The sequence below is a fragment of the Tinamus guttatus genome, unplaced genomic scaffold (assembly GCF_059628265.1).
Source record: "Tinamus guttatus ecotype Peru unplaced genomic scaffold, ASM5962826v1 Tinamus_guttatus_pri_ptg000674l, whole genome shotgun sequence".
NCBI classification, from domain to species: domain Eukaryota; kingdom Metazoa; phylum Chordata; class Aves; order Tinamiformes; family Tinamidae; genus Tinamus; species Tinamus guttatus.
Window position 1 is genome coordinate 767,109 of NW_028289208.1, and position 23,773 is coordinate 790,881.

Here is a 23,773-nt window from a genome sequence, read left to right on the forward strand (position 1 = left end):
ACTCAGGATATTCTGGGCACCGTGAGTATAATCACTGAAATATGATCCTAACTATAAAAGAAGAACTCTGTTTGTAAAGGCTCATTAGCCGTGTACAACATTTGGGGGCAGGTAAACCACTTGGTTTCACAAGACTGCAGGAGACAAGCTGGAAAGGGGCTGGGTGCTTCGAAGGGAGGTGAGCAGGAGGGAGTGCAAACACGCTCCTGGTGAGCTGGCCTGGTGCTGGCAAAGGACTCGGCTCTCAGGAGCAGAGCCAGAAATGGGCAGAGCACCAGGACAGCACAGGTTGAGGACACGGCCATAAGAGACCCTGAAGACAGGGAGAGGAATACCCAGAAAAGGGAAGAGGAAAGAGCGTATTTTCATTTTTTTCACACTGGAGTTGTTAGCATGGCTTCTCCAAAGGAGAATAGCCATAGCGATAAGTAATTTGATCATCTGTCACTGGGCAAACTTTGCACATCAAAGACGGTTATCAGTCACCAGCTGAAGGGAAGGTCCTCTTTCCTTGTCATACCCTGCTGCATACTGATCTGCTGGCTTCCACGGGGGTTGGCTCTGGCACACAAAGACTTTTCTTCTGAAGATTGTCATGGTGTGGCAGCTTTTACGTGCACAGGATCATGTTTCCCCTCCCTGGGGCAGAAAGCACAGGAGAGGGGAGAAATTTGTGTTTTATTACAGCACAAGAAGTGAGATGGTAGCTTGCCAGCTTTTTATTCACACATCAGACTAGTGCCCCATCCCTGCCTGCGTCCCTGGCGTGCGCGTGGCCCCGTGCTGTCCCCAGCTCAGGGCATTGTCCCCCTGACATTCCCAGGGCCACTGCCCTGTTCCTCTGGCTCCATCCCTGCCCCTGGCCAGTGCCGAATCCCTTCCTGCCCTCGCAGGTGGGCGAGGGGGCTGCCCCGCGAGACCTGTGCCTGCAGACGGGGCTCCTGCAGCTGTGGCGAGCGAGGGAAGCGCTCCAGCACGGCAGTAATGGGGTAATGGAGCTCTGCCTGCTGCCCGGGCTGCTCCATGCTGTGTTCCGTACACCCTGCAAGCCCGAGGACCAAAAAGCAGAGCCCTGCGCTCAGCCAGCCTGGGTGCCGCAGCGGGACGTGCGAGGGACCTCCCTTTGGCAGCCACAGGAGCAAGGCCAGAGAACAGGACAAGAGCTGAGACCAGGGGGAGCGAGTCAGGATTCCATGCTCTGGTGCTGTTAAAATCTGGTCACAAAAAAAAAAAAAAAAAAAAAAAAAAAAAGTTAAAAAGCAAATATACCTTCATTCCTTCGTGATAATGATTTTCTTTTCAGTTTCCTTCCCTACTAACAGAAACCGGTACAAGCGACTTGGTGTAAGCGACTTTCAGCACTGTTAGAACTTCAGAGCAGCTTTGCTGCTCCTCCCTAGCTCTCAGCGGCGAGCGGCAGCGTCTGCTCTGAGATGGAAGAACAGCACCCTCAAGAGTCGACAGCGGGGCCGCTTCAGGGATCCGGAGCGCGCAGCGGACGCCTTCCGCGAGCAGGGGAATTGGCTCCCGCACACGCTGAGCTGAAGCAACAGGGCAGAACTTTTTTCTTCCAAACTGAAATATTTGGTATCAGTCACTTGATATGAATGTGGAAATGTGCATTTATGCTGCCTGGGAGATTGTCAGCTTCTAAGTGTTTCTGTTGCTGTAGAAGGAGGGACAAAAGCAGAGTAAGAAGGATCTTGCTTACCAAGTAAGTCAGGAAGTCTCATTTTCTACCATATTAAAACAATCTGAGCAGGAATTTATGTTTTCATGTTAAAAAGTGATGATTTGAAAGTTCTTAACTTACATAAAAGGGGTCTGTGTTAAACGTACTGAGCAAACCAGTCCTTAAATTGTGGGGACTTGTTCGTTAATTACAGTAATTAGGAATGGAATCTGATCCTAAACTTTCTGATTTACTCTGGATTCCTTTAATGTGTTTCTAGGCCTTAATTTCAAAACGATTATAAAATGTGAGAGCGTTTTGTGCCTACAGAGGCATAGGTAGTGCTAGCATGTGACGAACAGTTACACGTTGCTGCCTTTTTGCACTGCAGCGAGCTTTTATTTTAAGCACATGTGACCTGCTCCTGTTCCTGCTGGCTTCGGAGTCAGATAAGGCCTCCGCAAGCCTCAGAGCAAAACCAAATCACCAGCTGGTGTCCCACAAGGCTGTATGTCCCAGTAGGCAAAATGTCAAGCTCCAGATTCACCCCTTTTCTGTGTATGGGATTGCCTGAGTAGAGCAAGCAGAATTCAGGCAGTCGGATGGGGTGGGGGGGCTTTGCTGTAGACTGCAGGGCACCCAAAACTTGCTTCTGTTGCAGACTTGAGGGGTTTTATCTGTGGCATGAGCTTGCTCAGTTACTACTGGTGTTTTGGTTGTGCTACAGCTCCAAGTTGAGCATGGAAACCTCTTCTGAGAACTCCTAGCAATGTTGAAAGCAACATGTACACTTTTAGAAAGTATTGACCATGTATAGAAAAAAATAATAATTGATTCACACTGAAAAGTGAAGGCACCATTCTGTACTTGATATGATTTGTATTTTCCCTGCTGTAACTGCAGAATCTGTTCCCCTCATGGGATCCTGGAGTCTGAATCTACTGGCCCTGCTTTTTCCTCCTGAAACAGAGGTTCACATGTGCAGTATGTGATACAAAAAAAAGGGCTTTCTTGTGCACTGTAATTTTGTTTCCTGCTGAAGACTTTGTCATTTATTATTAAGTGCAAGGAATGTGTCAAAGCCTTTCTGAGCAAGCAGTTACTGTGTCACAAGTTTCTGACTTACTGGGACATCCAGGGCTAAGAACTGCACCCATTTATTTGTTTATTTACTTCAGACATCACTATGTTTAAATCGTTTCCTCCGCAGATCTTCCCCTGGTAAACTTAGGCTGCGGCAGCTCCAGTGGCTTTGGCGTCTCCTTCCTGCGCGCGGGTGTCAGAGCGAGGAGCCGGGTCCCGCCGCGCACCTGGATGACAGGTAAGGGAGGGAAGGCAGCGGGGGACCAGGAGCAGGGGGGGACGCTGCGCACCCGCGCGCCACGGCCGGGGCGGGAGGGCCGCGGAGCCGCCGGAGCGGGGCGGGATGCGGCGCCCGGAGCCGCCCGCGGCCCCCGGCCCGGCCGGGTCCCTGCGAGCGAGCGCGGGGGGCGGCGGGCGGCGCCGCCGCTCGGCCCGGGCTCCGCGGGACGGCGGGGCCGGGGCCGCGAGGAGCCGGCGCGGTCAAAGGTTCCCAGCGGGAGGTTGGACACTAGAGGGCGAGGGCGGCCTCTATATATAGGGCTCGCAGGAGCGCGGCAGCCCCACTAGCAGCGGGGCGGGCAGGCAGCGCGGGCCGGCCGGGCACGGGAGCGGAGCGGGCCGGGGCCGCGCGGTGCCGCCGCGGCCGCGCGCTCCGCACAGCCGCCGCCGCCGCCCCGTCCCAAGCTGGATTGCCGGAGCCCCTCGCCATGCCCGGCGCGCTGTAGGTGCTTCATGGAGCAAGCCAACTTCTACGAGGTGGAGTCGCGGCCCCCGCTGAGCAGCGGCCAGCACGCGCAGCTCCAGAGCCCCGCGCCCGGCAGCGCCTACAGCTACAGAGAGGCCCCCTCGGCCGCGGCACCTGCTGCGGGCGGCGCGGAGCTCGGCGACATCTGCGAGAACGAGAACTCCATCGACATCAGCGCCTACATCGACCCGGCCGCCTTCAACGACGAGTTCCTGGCCGACCTCTTCCAGCACAGCAAGCAGCAGGAGAAAGCCAAGGCCATCCTGGCCGGGGATTTCGACTACCACAGCATGCATGGGGCAGGCGCCGCCGCCTCGGCGCCGGGCCACCCGCCGCAGCACCCGCAGCAGCCGCTGTTCGGCTGCATGGCCGGCTACATGGACGGCAAGCTGGACCCGCTCTACGAGCGCATCGCGGCGCCCGGCTTGCGGCCGCTCGTGATCAAGCAGGAGCCGCGCGAGGAGGAGGAGGTCAAGGCGGCGGCGCTCTCGGCCCTCTACCCCCACCACGCGCCGCCGCAGCACCCGTCGCACCTGCAGTACCAGATCGCGCACTGCGCGCAGACCACCATGCACCTCCAGCCCGGGCACCCCACGCCGCCGCCCACGCCCGTGCCCAGCCCGCACCACCCGCACCACCCGCACCCGCCCGGCGCGCTGCCCGCCGCCGCCGGCGCCCTCAAGATGCTGCCCGCCGACCACCGCGGCAAATCCAAAAAGACAGTGGACAAGAACAGCAACGAGTACCGCGTGCGCCGCGAGCGCAACAACATCGCGGTGCGCAAGAGCCGCGACAAGGCGAAGCAGCGCAACGTGGAGACGCAGCAGAAGGTGCTCGAGCTCACCACCGACAACGAGCGGCTGCGCAAGCGGGTGGAGCAGCTCAGCCGCGAGCTCGAGACTCTGCGCGGCATCTTCCGGCAGCTGCCCGAGAGCTCCCTGGTCAAGGCCATGGGCAGCTGCGCCTAGAGCCGCGGCCGCTCCGCGCTGCGCTCGCCCCGCGCCGCCCGCCCCGGCCCCGGCCCCGGCGCCGCTCTCCCGCGATCCGCCTCCCCTCTTCTAGTATTTCTTTTTTTTTTTTGTCTTTTTATTTTTGTTTGTTTGGAACAATTAACGACCAATCAAAGAAGCCAGGCAGCTCTAGTAGTATTACGAGGTTTGTGCCTTAGGGGTGACACACGAATAAGCTGAAAAAACGTGGTGGGTTTTGTAAGGAGCAAGGCAAAGGGAAGGAGGAAAAAAAAAAGCCCACGTGTCTACACAGGGTAAATGATAATAATAACCAAGCACACATTGCAAACCACGTTGTGCCTTAAAAGCTGCAGGAGTTAAGGGCTCTCTGCCCTGCGCAGCCTGGCCAGGCTGGGACGTGCGGCAGGAGGGTCCTGCCGGCCCAGACGGGGGCATCGCGGGCGCAGGCGGAGGGGAGCTGGGTGCGCACGGCTGCCCGAGGCGGACACTGATGTTTGGAGCACCAAGGCATGGGAGAGACTGCGACCAGGACTGTCCCCTACCCGCTCTGCGCCCTCCCGCAGCCCCCAGCTCTGCCCCGGCCCCGGGCAGCCCAGGACTGCCGCGGAGCAGCGGCTCTCAAGGGAGGAGTGTGGTGCTGCCTCCCGTCAAGCGAAGAGCAACGGTGTCTTGTACTGTATGTCATGACATGGCGAAGCACAAATGAATAAATACCTATCGATGCGGGTATTTACTATGAACTTCCAGTGTATTTTGCTTTATTCCAGGACATCCAGCTCCTCTCCAAGTCTCTGTCTGTCCAAGCTGTGCCTCATGTAATGTGAAAGCCTTTCTGTGTATACTAGCTACACTCTTATTTTTATTGCATTACTTAGATCTTTGCCATCACACAACTTTCTTATCTGGTGACAGAGACTATGCCCTTGTGCTGCAACGTTATTTTATTATTCGTGAGGGTGGGTGGGTGGCTGCGAGTGAGCGTGTGGCCTTCCCGGTGAGGGCCGGGGCTGGCCCCGGTGCTGGTGCAGGCCGGGGCGCCGGCCCGGGCAGCAGGCCCCACATGTCGCCTGCACCTTTGGACTCTGGAGCTTCCCCCGGCAGAGAGACAAATAAACCGAGCGCGTGTCCCCCTCCAGCGAGCGCTGGGGCCGAGCGGTGCTTTTCTGCCTGATGCTGCAGCTGCACAAAACTACAGTGAGTTCGGAGTGGTCCTAAAGGGCGAGAAGGTGCAGCGGGTTGGAAGTGAGTGGCGCGTGGGTGCAGCGCGGCGTGCGTGTGCGAGGCGTGCGTGCGTGTGGGGATGTATACCTATCCGTGTATGCACACACACACACTGGTGGTTTGGGTTTATTTTTTTAATGGGGGGGGGGGGAGAACTGCATATAAATGTTGTGGAAGCGCTGGTTACATTCATAAATAAACTGCATATTCTCTACCGCGACCTCCGCCTCCCGCTCTGCTTCCAGCTCCCCAGGGCGCGCGCGCGGGGCTCCCGCTCCGCTCCGCTCCGCGGCTCCCGCTCCGCTCCGCGCTCTGCCCGCGCTGCGGCCGCGCCGGGCGGCTCCGCGGAGCGGCCCGGGGCACCGGGGCGGGCCGGGCGCGGGGGGAGGCGGCGCGGGGCCGGCGGCGATAGGGCGAGCGGGGCCCGCCCGCCGCTCCCGCGGGGCCGGAGGGCTCGGGCCGGGGCGGCCCCGACCCGCCTGGGCTCGGCCCCGCTGGCCCTGGGCCGCCCCGACGTGGCTCACACCCCCTGGGGCAGTTCCCGCGCTCGTGTCCTGCGTGGGGTCCCGCAGGCCGCGTGGCTGCTCCCCGCTGGGGAGTGCGTCCCCGCACGGCGCCTGGCAGAGCCTGGACAAACCTAAGAGGCAGCTTTGGCACCGTGGGGGCCTGCCCCAGCGGCACCCGGGCTGTAGGTGCACCCCTGTCCTCAGCAAAGCTCCCCCGTCTGGGCCCTGTGGGGTGCCCGGGTCAGGCCTCGCTCCAGCCTTGCTGTGTCTGAGGCTGGAGGCGCATCCCACTCCCGCACAGCCAGGGCCAGGGCACAGGCGGTCGATTCCTGCACACTGCCATGGTGGCTGGGGTGCTCACAGCGTGGGGCAGATGACTCAGGGCTACAGCTTTTGGTTTGCAGTTAGATTTTGTATCACCTCTTCCATCCCCAGGTGCTATGTAAGGGTGCTGTGAACGCAGCCCCTGCTACCACAAGCGATGCTGTCAGGCTCCTGCATTTGGGGAACCAGAGCACAGGCTGGGCCTCGTCCCGAGGAGGATGGCTTTGCACGGGAGCGGCGCTCTCGTTTGCCTGCACAGCCCCTGCACGGGGAATGCCGTGAGGGGCTGCAAGGACCCTGTACCTGCCCTCTCAGCAACTGTGCTGCCCTTGCGAGGAATGGGGATGAACTCAGGTAACGTCTGGTGTGGCGTCCGCTTGGGCTCGACACCAGGGTCCTGCTGTAGGGGTGACCTGATGAGCAGTGCAAGGACATTTGCCTGGGTTATGGCCACAACTGGAGGAGGTCACGTGTGACCCCAAGCCCCTTCCATGTAGCAACCTGTGAACCCGGCTGTTCAGTGGTGTTTGGGCAGATGTAACCAGACAGTGGGTGGCTTTTTGGGACATCTTCTGCCCAGCCTGGTTCTGTCACAGGCGGCGCTGCCACGATACTCCCAGCATCTGCCCATCCTGACGCAAAGCAGTGAGCGCGGTGGTGCCACCCTCCTCCCCCAGCCTGGCCCGGCTCGGACCCGGGGGCTCAGGCCTGGGGCCGCGTGAGGCCTCGTGTACCCGAGCAGGCAGGGGGAGGCAGGAGGTGCCGCCTGCCCACACTGTGTGCACAGAGCTGAGACGTCGCGCGTGCCCATAGCCCGTCCTGCAGCCAGGAGCGCTCGCAGGGAGGGATGTGAGGGTTTCTCAGGGATTTTGTGTGTAGTTCCTCCCCCGCCTCTTACCCACCCCGGCTATAACAGATGAGGTACCCCCAAGGAGCTGTGTTGTCCCCTGCTGCAGGTGGCTGGAAGATGGGACATGATTCTTGCAGTGCTTTGTGCCAATATCCTCCCTGAAAGCAGGTGGTGGAAGAGGAGGAGGAGGATCCAGGCGCCCCAGCGCGAGGAGGAACCAGGCGCCCCAGCGCTGTGCTCGTGCTGGGTTTGAGCCCACGTCTGCTGCAAACGCTGGCGAGTGTCTGCGCGATTAAAGCAACGGGCCCGAGGCTCTCGTGTGGTATAACAGAGTAAGCCAAAATAATGTTGACTGAGTGAGGTTCTGAGCTCTGGTTCTGAGCTTCTCTTTCTTCCACAGTAATGAAATCCTTGTTTATGTGTATGGAATCACACGCATGCACACGTAACATGCACAAAGGTATCTGCACTTCAGTGTGATTTGCTGTGCCATGTCTAAGGCATTTTAAAGCAAGGACAGCACTTGAGGGTAACAGACACATCACAAGGAATTTCAGAAGGACTGGAAAGTCTGTTCAAATAATTCCTTCTAGTCATTATGTATATTTGATTTTCTTTGCTCTTATGGTATCGTTTGGTATCCAAATTAGACTAGGACCTAATGGATCTGAAGAGAGGAAATCTGAACTTTTCACAAAGAGTTTGCATTTTCTGTGGAAGATCAAGAGGTGTTTGTAATTTATTGAACACTTGTATATTCATAGTAACCCAGCTGTGTGAGGGTAAATTGAAATAAAAATCAGCAGCTCTTTGGAATAAAGATTTATTATGTCAGTGCCATTATCAGGTTTCTCGTTGAGCCTGGTAGGGTACAAGTAATGCATTTACATTACATTGCCTGCTGCACAGTTTGGTGGAGCTCCACAAAATCTCACCCTGTGCAGGAACAACAGCCCCATGCCTTAAGAGATATGTAGATAGATCATCAGATGGAAAGGAGCCTCCACAAAAAGGAATCATCTGATTCACTTCCTCTCAATATTTAAGTGTATTTTGCTTAATTTAACACCATCCTATTTTACTGCAGTATTGCATCTTGCCTCTCAAATTAATAGTTAACCACTGAGAAAGACAGGTCTGGCAGAATGGAAATCAGGCATTATATTATCCTATGAGTCATGTACATACAGAGAACCAAACAAGTGTCAGCCAATGGCTTTGAGCCCAAAATATGTCAAAGAGGAGATGCATATCTTTATATATATTAAGCAGATAGAAAGCTTGTTGCTGTTCCCATTAAACAGGTTGGAGTTCTGCCACTGGCTGCAGTGGGAACAGGATTGGGCCCATGCTGCAGACCCTACCCTTGGTTACCTGCATTTTTGGTGTAGCAGGGGATAGATTATGTTTTAACAGCTGTTTTCAATCAACAGGGAATTAGTATCTTCCCTCGCGTGTGTGTGTTAGGTGATATTCCTTGCCCTGTTGGTCTGGTGCTTTGATTTCTCCCGCAGAGCTGGGCTGCGGGGTGGGAGGCAGCGAGGGCAGTTTTGCTGGTTGCAGCTTCGCAGAGCGGCAGGGCGAGCGGCCGCAGCGGGGGATTCGCGCAGCATCTTTTCTGGGCCATGTTCTTATGATTTGTGACAGTTCACATGATGCAAGAGAACTGCCTCTAGGAGTTTTCCTCTCTTCGGGCATGCAACCCACTTTTTCTGTCAAAATCTACAGATTTTGGGACCAGTGAGGGACGGTCTTGACTAAATGCCTCAAAGTGGTTCAGAGCATCCTTGGATACCAGGGTGCTTTTGTTTGTCATTTTCTCACTCCAGATATTCCCTCCACTGTAATACACATGGCTGCAGATCAGCTTCAAGAACCAAATAAATCTGGGGCTACTAAGACTGCTTGGCTCCACCGCGTGGTTCGTGCTGTGGTCCCGTGGGGAGAGGAGGTGGCTCCTGCCACTACCAGTAAGTCAGGCCAGCAGGGACGGCGGGATAGGGCCCAGCGCCAAACCTGCTGCTCTGAGCTGAGTATCACATAGCACTGCCATGCAGGCTTGTCATGTTCCCTCGCGCACACGCATTTTATTTCCATTAGCTTGTCATTTATGCACTAGGTTTTGACTCTCTTTAGTGGAACACAATCCAGTTTCCTGCAGAGAATGGAGGACTGGGGGATTATGTTCACTTTGTAGAAGTTACTTTAATATTTTTGTTTCTTTGCCAGTTCAGTAAAAATGTTGCTGACAGGGTGAAACTGAGTATTTGTTGTTCATTTATATTTGTGCAAAATGGCATTTCGATTTTTTTTTTTGCCAAAATTCGATCAGGAATGCTATGGGCAAGTGCCCTTCCTTTGCTGTGGTCGGCCGCCCTCCTGCGTTATTGGCACGTGAATGTCCCAGGAAAGGGACTGCCCGAGTTCTCCTACCAAACCATTATTCACCTTCCTTATTGCGGGTTGCAGACCTCCACCTGTTTCAGAAGGGGGCTTGCTCTTGCCTGCAATAGAAATAGCATTTGATTCCCTAGACTACAGTCTTAAAAACACCGCTGCATGACTTGGCTTGCTAAGTGAAGAATGTGTAAGTCCATTGGCAACATTTATTTTAAAAAGTCAATATATGATTACCACATGAAAGCATCACATTCTTATTTTTAAGTGAATGTGTAGGTTAATGTAAATAAATAAAGCTCTAGGTATACTGCTTTATGTTTGCACTGTGGGCAATAACATTTGCAAATATCACATCAGGTATTCTGAGTTGATAAAAGCAGTTTAAAAGGTGGCTTTTGCAAAGGAAATTCCAAATGAATATATCGTGAAACCTGATTTATAGAGTAGCCAAATAATGTAATTCACATTTTTCATTTACTTTTGTATAAATTATTTTGTAATTTGATTACCGAATGGCATAAGCACTCTGACTTCTTTAGCTATGAGTAATACAGCTGTAGCATTTTTTAGCTATTCTTTTTGTATGGATTATTTCCTTAGAATTTTAAGCAGTGACAGATGTTTCCTGACGTTCCTGGTGTATGTACTTGGTTCAGTAGCTGGACATGTTCCTCAGTGCTGTGTCAGTGACCTGAATTATTCCTGCAAGAGCTCAAGAGCAACAGACCTAAGGAGTTTCATGTATTTAATGCACTGAGTGAAAAGTGTTTTTTCCCTTCGAGTAGCCAAAAGGAGATGATTTCAAATAATGAAATTATCTAGCAGTATGTATTTTGGCATTTATATTTTATTTTGTGCTTATAATGGAAGAATATTTTTTTAAGGGTTTGGATGCTTCTGATGCCTTTTCCGTGGCCCACTATGGATTACAGGTCTCTCTCCGCTGATTTATTTCACTGGGTCTCATGAGTTGACTTACAGAGAACTTCCTGGAAGGGCCCTAGCTGTGTCCCCTTCTCTTTCTTGGGCTTCTGCTGCTCGGAGAAGGTTCATGTGCTGATGTGAAAATGGGGCTAAGCCGAGGAGCCCCGTGAGGCTGTAGCACGAGCCTAGCAGGGCCTTCTCCAGGGTAGTGCACAGCCTGCTCGAACGGCACCTCAAAGAGCAGGATTGCCCTTTGTCACTGCGGTGCCCCCGTGCAGCTCATGGCAGGCTGCTTCAGAAAGCTGTTTAGCAAGTGCTGTTCAAGGCATGGCACTCGAGCAGGTATTCAGCCAAAGCTGGTGTGTGTGTGTGTGTGCTTGGCGATGGCAGACAGGCAGTAGGCGTGCTGAGGCTACTTTATTTTTTTAGCTTTCATGCTATATAACATAATCTGTTTATTTAGAAAAGCATATTTTTGCCCCAGTCAGAGTCATTTCCCGTGAAACTCAAAGTGCTCTTGCTGGAGGACTGCTGGGTTTTGTGAAATATGAGAACGACGAGAAAGGTTTCAGAAAATCTTGCAACAGGGGAATCCTTCTCTTCCTTTTGGTCCATCCCCAGTGGCCCTCCTGGGACCATGCATTGCAGTGCAGAGGGGGAGAAGAGTTCAGATGTGGGATGCACATTTGTGGGCAACCGTTTTGCTGCATGATATAGATTAAATCCTCCCATTGGAAGAAGAAACCTGCAGATGCAAGTTAAACCAGCTAGTAGCTATTGCAGGAGCAAGTAACACAAACTGGCAAATAAGCTTTTATGGAAGATTAGTTAGAGTCATTCTGAGGCTTAAAATGCAAAAGTTTAAAATGCAATTGCCATCTTACAGTGGCAAACTTGCACCATAGGCAGCTCTGATTCCCAAAGATGCATTTGCATGGCTGGATGTGTACATTGAAGCTAATCAGTATATGTTGTTGCTGCAGTTCGTATGACAATTATTGACAATTATGACATGCTGAAAACCTGGCATATTATTGCACATACAAATTTTGCACATACTTTTTTTTTCTTTATTTTTTTCTTTTTTTTCTCACTTGGACAAACATGATTTTTCATGCTTCTAACTAAAACGCAGGTTGAAGGATCATAGATTTTTCAAGCCAAATTATGTTGTACTTGTGCTTTTGGGGACTGTACTAGTATACTATATAACTCTAGCATAGGCTATACAAGAGTTGCTTTAAAAATAAGCTTCAGTTCTCATGTGTAACTGCAACAGTAGAGTCTATAATCTGTCGGTACTTGTGATTTGTAGACCTTTACAATTTCAGTAATTTTGCATGGTAATAAATGGTTCATAGGCAGCTCTGTCCTCCCAGCCAAAACAATAATATGGACTGAATAATCAGGAGACTTTAAAAAAAAAAAAAGGTCTTTCCCATACCTTTAGTTTTATGCACTTGAGTTTGGTTTTGAAGCTATGATCTTGCTTTTTAATAAAAAAGCACTAATTTTCAGGAGCCAAGGAAAACATTTGCCTTGAGAACGGCAATGAAATTGTAAGCTGGGAATATTGCTGCGGATCGCCCGGCTCGCCAGCGCCGAGCTGACGTGCACGGACCGGCCGCCGCGACGCTGCCGGTGCTGCCGTAGCTGCTCCGAGGCGCCGGGGCTCCGGGATGGTCGGCGGCTGTTCGTGCGTGTGAACCGGATAACTCATCCCGGTGCTTCCCACCCGCTCCTTGTCCGCAGCTGGAGCGGAGGCCGTGGCCATCGGAGCGCGGGCGCCTGTAGCAGACACCGTCCCAAGGAGCAGCGAGGAGAACAAGCCTGGACTACCTTAACTGTGAAAGGGTGACTCAGCTCTTTCTGCAAAGACTGGAGTTTCAGCAGAATATTTTTTCCGCTATGCTGACAGCTTTTCCACCCACGTATTGCAAGCATGGCTGTGTGCCATAGAGGTATTTTAGGATTGTAAAGCCTAGTGTAAGGTTTTAAAGATGTTATGTATAAAAAAAAAATAGGTGAGTTCTAGAGCTTCAAATGGATGAGGTGTGTGCAGAGTGGGGGAGCAGGGGAACTCTGAAAAGCAGGGTTTGAGGGAGGTTTATCCCCACCTATCACTTATTTGATTTCATTTATTCTGCTGAAACCCAGTCAGTGATGTTTTGAGACCACCTGTATCCTACAGAAACAGGGATTCTCCAAACTCTCCCAGAAGTTTTGGCATCGGTTTTGGAGCAGAATTAGGCATTTACATACTTGGTAGATATCATTCTTTTCTTGACCGTCTTGTTGTAAGGCATTTCCAAATCCTGCAGGGAAAATGAAGTGTAGAGAGATACATGGGGAATTAAACCTAATAAAATACAAAAGGTTTCTTAATCTGTCAAGTGCACTGCAATATTCAGTGAGTTAGTGTCCTCAGCTGAAGATGAAATTGGATGGCGTTTGCTTGTAATACTGCTCCAGCACATTGAGCCATTACATGCAAATACATCCAGCCTGCTTTGAGCAAGTCATTTGTCAGTCCTAATGTAAGACTGTCAGTCTGTGATTACTGCATGAATCAGATGCTGGGGGTCTGAGGGGAAGAGCAATGGGAACCTAGAGTTGTGCTTGGGCTTATATGCACTTAAGCAATCCAGCAGTGGAATCCAAAGATTTTCTCTATTGTCACAATTATTTTCTGCCACAAATGCTGATGCAGCAGCAAAAGGCTCTATCAGGGCCTCGCCACATCATGGGACCGGGGCAGAAAAAGAGCTAAAATCCCAGCAAGTAAAGTTAGTGACCAATAACCACTCTGTGGCAAATCACTATTGTAAAGCAGGCAGGGCTATGGCTTCTTTTGACTCCATGTCAATTAAAGGAGCAGTAATTCACTGGTGATGTCTGCAGCAGCCCTCAGCTTTCTTTGGTGTTTGGATTTTGGGGTTTGGGGTTTTGTTTTGTTTTGGTCTTTTATGAATTTACTTCCAAAAAAAAAGAGGGAAAAAAAAGAAAAAAGAGAGAGATAATGCAAAATGACAGCATATAATAAGCATAAAAGCATTGCTGTCCTCTGGGAGCTTTCAGAGAGGAAAGCACAGAGCCACTGAAATGCAACCCCATCAGCTCTTGTAAGTGCCTGCCGGCAGGTCAGCAAATCCCTGTGGTCGTTGCGGGGCAGATCTAAGAGCCAAAGGGGTAAGTGACTTTTGTTCCTGGCTAGCAGGCGGCCACCAGCTAGGGAAACAAGCTCGCCCTTCCTTCTACCCTCAGGCTGTAAATAGACCAGAAGATGAGTCCTTCCAGCACCTTGCCTGGATGCTGATCATACCTTGCATGGGTCACAGTTTGGAAACTTGGTTTCTGTGTTGTTTCTTACCTTAGAAGAATGCTTCTTGCATTAAACGAAAGAGAAGTACAGTTGTGCACTACAGCAAGAGCCCATGTTGGCAAAGTTTATCACTTTAAACTGACTTTTGAGGTTTGTGAGCCTGCACTTCAAAGTGAAACTCAGTGGATGTGAGTACCATGGGAACCAAAGCAAGCAGGAGGTTTGCATGGATCCCCTCAGGGTTGGAGCTGCTGAGTTTCATATGGTGCAAGAAAAAAAAACACAGTGTCTCTGGAAAAAAAAACCTGTCTGTGTCTTGAGGCAACTGCGGGCACCTTCAGCCAGCACCTGATTCACTAGTGAACAGTTACCTACAAGGCATTTCAGCTGGCAGACACTTGTCCTGGGCGCCATAGGCCGTAAGGGCTGTTTTCAGTTTAATCTATTTTTAATGTGGCGCCTTATTCCAAACTGCTGAGTTCTCACATTCTCTAGCTGTCATGGTAATAGGATTGTGCAGTCTTATTGGCAAAAGTTTTCCACCCCAAGTGCCAGAAGTTAGACTCCTAAATCCATATTCAGATGCCTACACGTTAGTGGCAAATCCCGCAGGAGTTGGTAGGAACTGGACGTGGTCTGCACCTTGAAAAACCAGGCCATTAGATGCATAAACAAAACCTTGCTGCAGGCACCCAGATTTTCAGATGTGGGCCACCCTATGAATATCCTGAGCCCAGATTACAAACACATACCCCAGAGGTCGGGGAGGTTTAAATGCACGGTTCTTTGTTCAGCCCCACTGTGCTTGTTGGGAGATGAAACTTTATAATGTGGTGACCGTGTGAACTATTATGTAATGCACGGGGCGGCTTTGAAAGGGCAGGTTGAAAAGCAAGCGCTGTTTTTCCTAATGCGGTTGTCTTTATATCCAGAATGGCTACAAATGTTAATGTGAAAGAGGGAAGTGAGGCGCAGGTTACTGGGAATTTTGTCAGGGATTTGGAAATGGAGCACGTTCAAAACCACTGCAAGCAGCAGAAAGCAGCAGCTTGCCTACCCCTTCCGTTTGCTTCCTGTCTGCACTGCTTCTCTACCCGTGATCTAACACTGCATATTTTTACTTCACTACCTTCTTCTGCTATTTCTATTTGTAGCACACTGCTAGACTTGTATCCAAGCCAATCCAAAATTCTTCTGAAACTCCCTGTGCTAGCAGCAACACGAAAGCAGAACTCGGCAGCGGCTGCAGCAGCTACGGTGAAGGTTTTTTATTGAGAGTGGTGTCAGTCACTTTAGCCTTTGGAGTTGCACTGAAAATGGAAATGCCAGCTGCCAAGAGAAACAGCTTGCATAAGTTGTATTATGTTGTCTTTTTTTTTTTTTTTTTAATGACAAGCCTAAAAATACACTACATAGCATTACCAGCCAGCACTGGAAACTGATGCACTTTTGTTGCTTTGTTTTCTTGTTATTACTGTTACAAGATAACACTTAAAGCCATGCATTTTCAAACAGGTGAGGCAGAATTTATTCAGTACTGTTTAAAGAAAGTTTTGCTTTAGTGTGAAAGTGTCATTTATTCTCCTTAGAGAAAGGGAAAAAAAGGGCATTTTTCAAAATGTCCTTTGCCACCAGAAGATAAAAGCAGAGAAGTCAAAACAAATTCCTTCATGGTGTGTTCAGTCACTAGCCGGAGGACCTGCATGGCGTCAGTCAGCCACGTCCTGTCATCCAAAGGACAGTGATGAAGTGAAGTTCCCTCTTCTAGTCAAGAGTCACAGAAGGGTTGGGGCTGCCAGGTGCTCTGCTGATCACCCAGGGTGACGGTGCCCAGGGGGTGCCCAGGGGGCCAGGCGGGGTTCCACAGGGCCAGGGCCACACAGACCTTTCAAGGAATGGAGCAGAGCTCCCTTCTGGCTGGTCTTCTAAGACACTGTCTTGTCTTCTTGTGCGTTCGCTGAGGAAGTGGGAGGCCCGGGTTCAACGCCTTCCTCAATCCTGAGTGCTGCTCTCACTTCCCGCGGGGCTGGCGAGCGGCCGGGTAGCCCGCTATTCTGGGCGAAGCTCTTAGGGTGAAACCGTGTCTTCCACTAAGCGGGTGTTTGCCCTCCCCGGCCCGCTGCTAGGGGCCAGCTTCTGTTTCAGAGCGAAGTGCACGTTGTGAGGAGCCTTGGGATGCATCGTGGCCTCCTCAGAGCCGGTCAGGCAGACCTGGCTTCTCGGGGGCTGCAGGGACGGGCCGCCTCGTTTCTGGGCACTAGAGTACAGCGGGAATCCACCTCCTCGGAAAGGGGGCTCTGGGCAGCCACGGAAGCAGAAAACTTGAACGTGATGGATGGAGAGACCACAGAGCACAGATGGTGGAGAGAGGAGGCCCTTCGTGCACCTGGACATCAGTGCCAGAGTTCAGTCAAAGTCTTATTTTAAGCATTTCAGTCTTTTACTAGAGGTAACTCCTTAAAACTCAGCTCTTTTATACACAAAGGTCCTGGCTCATCTGCCAGGATCTTTGCTGCTGCTCTGATAAACATTTCCAGGACTTATTAAATGTGCCCTATGATGTTATTTCACGGAGACAGTAATTTGACAGTGATCACGTGAGAAACAGAATTTGCTGCCTGGCCTGGGAAGACTTTTTTCTTCTCACTGCTAATTAAACTGACGTTATTGCAAAATTTTAGTGTGATGGTTATGATTTGTCCTTTGATAACACTTGGACTAATACTGAGGCATGCAAAGCACCTTCCACTCCTGTGACGTTAGCGGGAGGTGCGGTTGAGCGGCACCTCTTTGGGCTCCAGTGTCAGCACTAATAACAACGTTTTGAGGCCAATTTCTGCTAGCCTTACCCAGGAGCGGGTTCTTCTGGTTCTAAGGGGGCAGTTTCACAAGTAGGAAGGCATAGCTGGGGGGAAGAGGGGGCAGCTGCTTGGCCACGGTAGTGTCACATAGCATGCCCTGACGGGTGATCCTGCTGACCACAGCCCTGCTCTGCTTGGTGAGACTGACCATTAATAATGGGAGAGTTGATCAGCAGCAAAGATTATGAGGGTACTGTGGAGAAAGAAGGGCTGGAAATGCAGTAGGGCTAAAGCCAAAATCATCCGTGAGAAAAACCCAGGTACTGGTGATGGCTGGGGTGAGGAAGGAGGAAATGAAGCATTTATGGTGATGGGTAGCCATGTCCTGTCTGGGCTGGATGTGTGTAGTATTTGCCTCTTTAACGATGGTTTCCAGCCCACAGCTTAGACCCTGCTCCAGGGCCTTGAGTAGCAGAGGTTCTCCTGTCTTCAGTGAGCTCCAAACTGATGGCGTAAACATGTGGAGACCAGGGGCTTGAAGGAAATGGCTAGCCATGAATTCTGAGAGCCGTCATTCCCAGGACTAACTCTTGCCTGTTTGTTCCTTCTCTTTCAGAGACTTTAATGCTTCACTGTTTAGAGTTAACAACTTCACAAGAGATCCAATAAGATTTGGTTTTGCCCAAATCCCTCGAAGTCTGAGGGAATGGAGACAGCATCAGTTTGAGATGAACAGCCAAGAAAAGTAAATCATCCTTGGGTCAGAATAAGCTTCCATTTGAAGTGGCCACAGATGGCAAATATGTCGATGAATCAGCGCTTTCACAGACCTCTGCCCATTCGGAGAGCAGCGTGCGTAAACAAACACGAAAACGGCCCAGAGCCGCGGCGCTCTCCGGAGCCTTCCTGTCCCCTTTGCGCCGCTGGGGGATCTCTGAGGAGGAGCCATAGGGAACGAGAGGGCTGAGACCTTGGGCACGGGTCATCATAGGCCCTCTGCTTCAGCTACGCAAGCGGCAGCGCACAGGGTCACGGCAAGGCCCTGCTCCCTGCGTGCCCTGTTCACCCGGCAGCACCCCCAGGCGTGCGCCCAGTGCAGGAGGCCGCTGCCGCCAAGGTGGCTGCAGGTGCTCGGGGTTTGTCTCAGGCAAAGGTGAGGGAAGAAGGGTTGGGTGAGGACATGAGCTGTTGCACCACTTTGCAGCGGCACGGAACAGGCCGAGCGCTCGGGCTGCGGGGAGCGGGCTGCCCCGCCAGGCAGCCGGGCTCAGCAGCTGATGTGCCGAGGAGAAGGGATGCAGCAAGCTGTGGTGATGCAAGTCTTCTCTGATACCTGCATTGGATCCTCGTGCCCATGTGTGTGGGAATCCAGGACCTCAGAAACCTGCCAGGGTCCTAATTCCCTTGCTACAATCCCATGCCATGGTCTTGTCCCCTGTTGGCAGCATTGCCCCCTCTATGCAGTGCCAAACCAGCAACAGGGACTTCTGTTCATCTGTGCAGAGATGTTCTCTCAGACTCTCAACAGCCCTCCCTGCATTCCGACCTTGATTTCTGTTCTCCGACAGTGACTGAAAACATTATGAAATTCCATGGCACTCGCTCACTGCAGGCCAAGGGTATGCGCCCAGAGCCAAGCGTGCCTCACACCACAGAAACCCCCCTAAGCTCCTGACAGGGGCATTTTTCCTGTTCATGTTTGATGTTTGCCAAATGCTATGCCAGGAGAATGCAACGCCAGGAGGCTGTGCAGAGAACCCCCGCTTTGCTGGACTCGTGTTATATGTTCTGGGCTCCCGAAGAGACGCAGTGTCACTTCCATCCCCGCCTGGATGCAGGCCTGGAGGCGGCTGCTGCTGTAGCATAACATATAAGTGATGAGACGTAGTCATAAGCCAGAGACTGTTCATGAATTGTTTGGGAGACTTTTATAGACAGACTATCTGGGATAAAACACAGAGCCCAGATCTTCAAAGCTCTGTGTGGGATGTCAGCTATGGGACTCCCATTAAAGTTACTAGGCATCACATGACTGAAGACTTCTGTGGCACCAGTGTTTTTCTGCAGAGGAATAGCTAAGACAAAGGAAAGTGGAGGAAAATGAACTCTGCCATTCCGCAAGAGCAACACCCCACAAAATGTCAACCCTAGGGCTTGCATCTTTGCAGTTATAATGGGTATCACAGGAGATGTGAAGGAACATCTGAGACACTGGGATTTATTGTCAGCAAAGGAGATGCTTCAAATTCCATTGCAGAGTTGGAGAACATCTAATCTGACTCTGAAGTTAGATTCAGCAAGAAGTTGATGGAGTTAAATGGAGTAAATTGGATGAATTTGGCTGTGATGTTTGAGCATCTGTTCACCATGCACATTTCCTGGAGAATTTCTTCACAGGCTTTGATCTGCAAAGTAGCCACCTCACATAGTGATAAATATTCCAGAAAACAGTTACATTTTTTAGAGATAGATATTCACCAAATGGTTAAAAGTTGGTATGCTCAAAACTTCTGCTTTAATTTTCAGGGAGTGAGGAAAGGGATAACTTTCTCAGTTATTCCTCTGAAGGTTTCCTGTGCCGATGTCCAGTGCCTAGAGTAAGTCAGTGTATTTGTGTTAACTGACTTTTTCAGGAGTGCCTGTGGTTCAAGGCAGGAGCTGGGGCTGGCCGAGGAAGCAGCGAGGGGTTGGTGGACTGGGCTGGTGGGGCTGGGTCCAGCCCTGGAGCTATGGCAGCAGCACTGCTCGTGTGCGCTGGGTGGCTGTCACCAGCAGCTGGTGGTGGGATTGAGGCTGCTTCAGAGTGGCACCACCTGGAGAAAAAGCAGCCTGCTGGCAAAGTGCAGGAAGGGTGCAAAGCTGCACGTGGCAAGAGGCTTCAATGAGTGTGTGGAAGAGCATGTGACAGAAATGAGCAGTACTGAGCAGTGAAGTGCTGGAGGGGAAACGAGCTTCAGCCAGTGAGCACAGAACAGAACTGTGGAGCGGGACGTTGCCCACCAGGCAAAGACCAATGATGGTGTCATAGGGAAATCAAAGCAGTCTAGACACAGCTTTTGTTGCAACTCTTAGAGACACTTGATAAATTAAGACTCAGTGAAAATAGGCTCCCTTCTTCTTACTGTAGAGCCATCTTTCATGCTTTAACATGCATTAACTACCATTACCCTAATTTTACAGATGGGGACAGACAAGTTACGTGACGTGCTCTAAGGCACGTGCGTGCTCTGTGTCAGAGGGAGGACCTGCCCCTGGATGTCCCAGCAGGGAGGCTGCTGCTCTTGGCCCTGCGTCATCCTGACTGCAAACAAAACAGCGATTGACTTTGCCTGTGTCCTTTCTGTGCCTACAAATGGTAAGTTTTTTAACAAATCAAAGAAACAAAAGAGTCACTTACCTGATTTATATGTCCAGTCCACAGCATACAGTGACATAATGTACCCTAGAGGAGTCTGTAATTAATACAAGTAATTAGCCCTTGGTACAGAGACATCACAGACATCACTGACTGGTGGAGTATCTGGATGAAACTTTCACCTTGTTTACCAAGTGTGGATGCTGTGTGATTCAGAGTGGATTTGGGAGATGGCTGCTGGAGAAACCCTGAAGGTGAGCGCTGTGAACTCCTTGGCACCAGTTTGACCTTCACTGGACCTTAATACAGGTGGAGAGAAGTCAGGAAAATAATTAGGTAGGACAATTAGTCAACAGCTACTGCAGAGGGGTTTCTTGTGTTTGCGGGCGTTCGTCTCCTCCGTTGGAAAGAGGTGATATGAAAGCCGACCGAGTGGCGGGTATCCATAGTCCCTTGGCACAAAACATGAGTAGGCTGTAGGCACATTCCTGGTTCTTTAGCAGCATCGGTGGTCATCGGGAGCGGGCTTTTCCCAAGGGCCAGGGGACCGGTTCATGGAGCCAAGTGCCGAGGACACCCGGGCCATGGCCGAGCCCGCTGTGAGCAGCAGAGCTGCCCGAAGCGCAGCCCTCACTGCCCCTGCCTCTTCTTCAGGCTGCCCTTCCCAAACTCCCTCCTGGCTTCTGCTGCTCCAAGTGTGAGCCGTAGGCTGGCAGTGCAGCCAGAAGAACTGAGTACCTGACACTTCACGACACCCAAAGACACACAGCATTAGAAGCTTCCCAGACTGACCCTTTTGCTCATTTTGGCTCCGAGTTTTCAGTATTCCAGCTCTGAAGTAAATGTTACTTTTTTTTTTTTTTCAGGTTTCTTAGACCTACTGAATTTTGTTAATTAGTATTTTTAAAGTGCCTAGACCTTTTCAGGTTCTTGGTGATCCAGAGAGTTATTACTGCTGCTGGTATTATTATGACTAATACTACTGCTAATAACCTTAGTGAGCCTGGCAAAACTCATTTTAACTAAAATCTTTGCCACAGATGAACAAAAATCTAACTTGAGTGATGTGAGGGGGTACATGACTCAGTTACCAGTAACTCCTGTTTACAAGGGGCAGGAAGAGTATATTTGCTCAAATGAAAAAAGGTCAAGGCAGAGGCGCATTTGCTGTTTGTTAATAAGTAATCTAAAGTACAACACAGCTTTACTGTAACAAATAGCCTGGCCCAGCTTTCTCGCCATCACTATTATTTCCAAACCAATTCTGGACTAAAATAACAATTAAAAATATTACAGATTTTCATAGATTATTTTCAACATCTCCAAATCTATAGAGAGGATTTGTAGCTGGGAAACAACCTCAACAACAACAAAAAAAACCCTCTCATATTTTTGCCACTGTTTGTCTTAGGACACTGTAGGCAACCAAGGTTGAAACATCAGATAGGACATTATTTATCTCCTGGGAAATTCTCCTTTGGCCTCACAGTCAGACCCATGCATCTTCCCTGTGGAAATGTGCCAGTTAGAGCTGTGGTGTGGCTGGCCCGCTTGCAGCCACCCGCCGAGCTCCTCATGGGTGCCTTACAAAACCACCCACGTCAGCACTGAACCTGGCCCACAGACAAAATCCAAACATGGTTGTTGGAGAACATCCATCTTCCGAGTGACCGGGCAGATGTGCCCTTGATGCCTCACAGCCCCTGCCCCATCAGTGTCTTTTGGCAACCAAGGGTCATTTCTAAGCCCCAGCTGTCTTGGGCCGCCCTGCACAAGCCTAGGGAAGGGCTGTGAGCTTTGCGGTGCACCGCCTGGCTGCGGGCAGCATTCATTAGAAGAGGCTTTCCCATTAATGAGCCATGTAAAGTGCTTATCAGCAAAGCAGTACTTGTGCCAGGTGCCAGCCAACCACCGCTTCTCATCTGTAACCTTTAATGTTCCTGTCCTTCAGCTGCGCTGGCCTGAGGCACTTTAGGTGTCCCGCAGGAGTTCCTCAGCACGGGGACCGGGACGCACATGTCGCTGCTGGCGCAGGCAGCACCTCAGCACCTCAGCACGGCTCCACGAGGGCCTCTGCCTTGCGCTCGGATCCCTCCTGCGGGAAGGTAGCAGGGTGTGCTCATACACACACACACACACACATGCAGAAACACATGGACAAACACACACTCAGGGTCACCCTTGGAACCAGGCACCACACACATGGCAAACTACAGTTTCTGTCTTCCTGAAATGTAATTTTGAGAGGAAAAACCATGTAGGGGCTAAGTCAGGCTCCTGGTAGTGGGGGTGAAAAGACAATTTGTGCAGTTGGGTGTTTGCAAGCATCAGGAAGCAGCATCACCACTCCTGGATTAAAGGAAGGGGGTTTGGGTGCCTTGGAGCCCTCCAGCCTCCAGTTTACTTGCTGTTTGGTGCTATTGGCATGGAGGGGAGGTCAGGCAGCCATGCAAAGCAGCACGGTTGCTGTTGCCCTGCGTGCCTGCACCCAGGCCGGGCTGTCGCCGGTGGCTGCAGGGGGTGCGACCCAGAGGCCGCTGCGTGGCTCTCTGTGCCATGCACAGTGCCATGGAGTGCTCTGTGCCATGCGTTGATCCCGGCATGGCAGCAGGGAGTGCAGTGGGATCAACGCCCACTTTTATGAACTCTGGCTGAGCTGAGGACCTGGGCAGATACCTCCTGGGTTAAGCAGGTTAAGAGGATGGCAGCGCAGAGCCGTGGCTCCTCGAGGAGCACGTGGCCGTGCCGCACAGCGTGGCGGGCAGAGCCCTCAGCGCTACGAACTGGCAGCCTCTCAGAGTGGCAATGCCACATGCGACAGCACATGTGGGTTAGTCATGGGATATTTATTTTATTTATTTGCCACCCACTGCCACCTCCCTGCAGCAGCCTACACCCAGCGTGGCAGAGCGCGCTGCTCTCGTCCCTTGATGCTGTGCTCCTTCCTCTTGGTGTGTCTCGTTCTGGTTGTTTCCAAGCTGCTGGTGAGCTGAAGGAGTCCTTCATGACACTGATACACTGTACTTTTTCCTCTAAAAGCCAGAGAGGATTTATTACTTCTCTTACAGAGACTGGAAAACTGGGATACCAGGATGACAGATGACTACTGAAACCGTGGGAAATCTAGTAGTCCCTGAAGCCAATCCTGAGCGCTAGTCATCAGCCCACACCAAATTTCACCGCCATCATGACATGACTGTGCGTCCTTCATGCCCAAATGAGTGGCATGGAAGGAGAAGGAAGCCCAGGGCTGCAAGCAGCAGTGTGGAGACGCACACTCTGTTCTAACCGGCAGCCAGACGTGGGAAAACGTGCAGGTGGCCTCCAAAGTGCATGAGTAGCCCATTATGACAGACAAGGGGAGAAAAAAACGGGGAGATTTCCCCCGTTACCATCTGTTATTTTTCCCCTGAAACTGTTACTGATTTTCACAGCTTCGCGGACTAGAGCGCAGCGCCCTGCGAAGCTGCGCGCCGCGCTGCGGTTGCTCAAGCGCGCCAGCCTCACGGCGCGGGTGAAATGTGGGACGAGCTCTCGCTGGCCATACCCGGGTGCTCTGTGCACCTGGCAGGCCCAGGCATGGGGAGCAAATCCCTCTG

The 23,773-nt window shown here is 51.5% G+C and overlaps 1 protein-coding gene across 1 annotated transcript; it reads left to right on the plus strand.

Annotated features, from left to right (window-relative positions):
* The first annotated feature begins 3,425 nt into the window (after window positions 1-3,425).
* Window positions 3,426-4,484, plus strand: CEBPA (CCAAT enhancer binding protein alpha). Its single transcript, XM_088536479.1, has one exon. The coding sequence runs from the start codon at window positions 3,488-3,490 to the stop codon at window positions 4,466-4,468; it is 981 nt and encodes a 326-aa protein (XP_088392605.1). The 5' UTR covers window positions 3,426-3,487; the 3' UTR covers window positions 4,469-4,484.
* Window positions 4,485-23,773: the final 19,289 nt, after the last annotated feature.

Bases quoted from the DNA above. Each gene is read 5' to 3' on its own strand.
- CEBPA (XM_088536479.1), top strand. From the start codon at position 3,488: ATGGAGCAAGCCAACTTCTACGAGGTGGAGTCGCGGCCCCCGCTGAGC.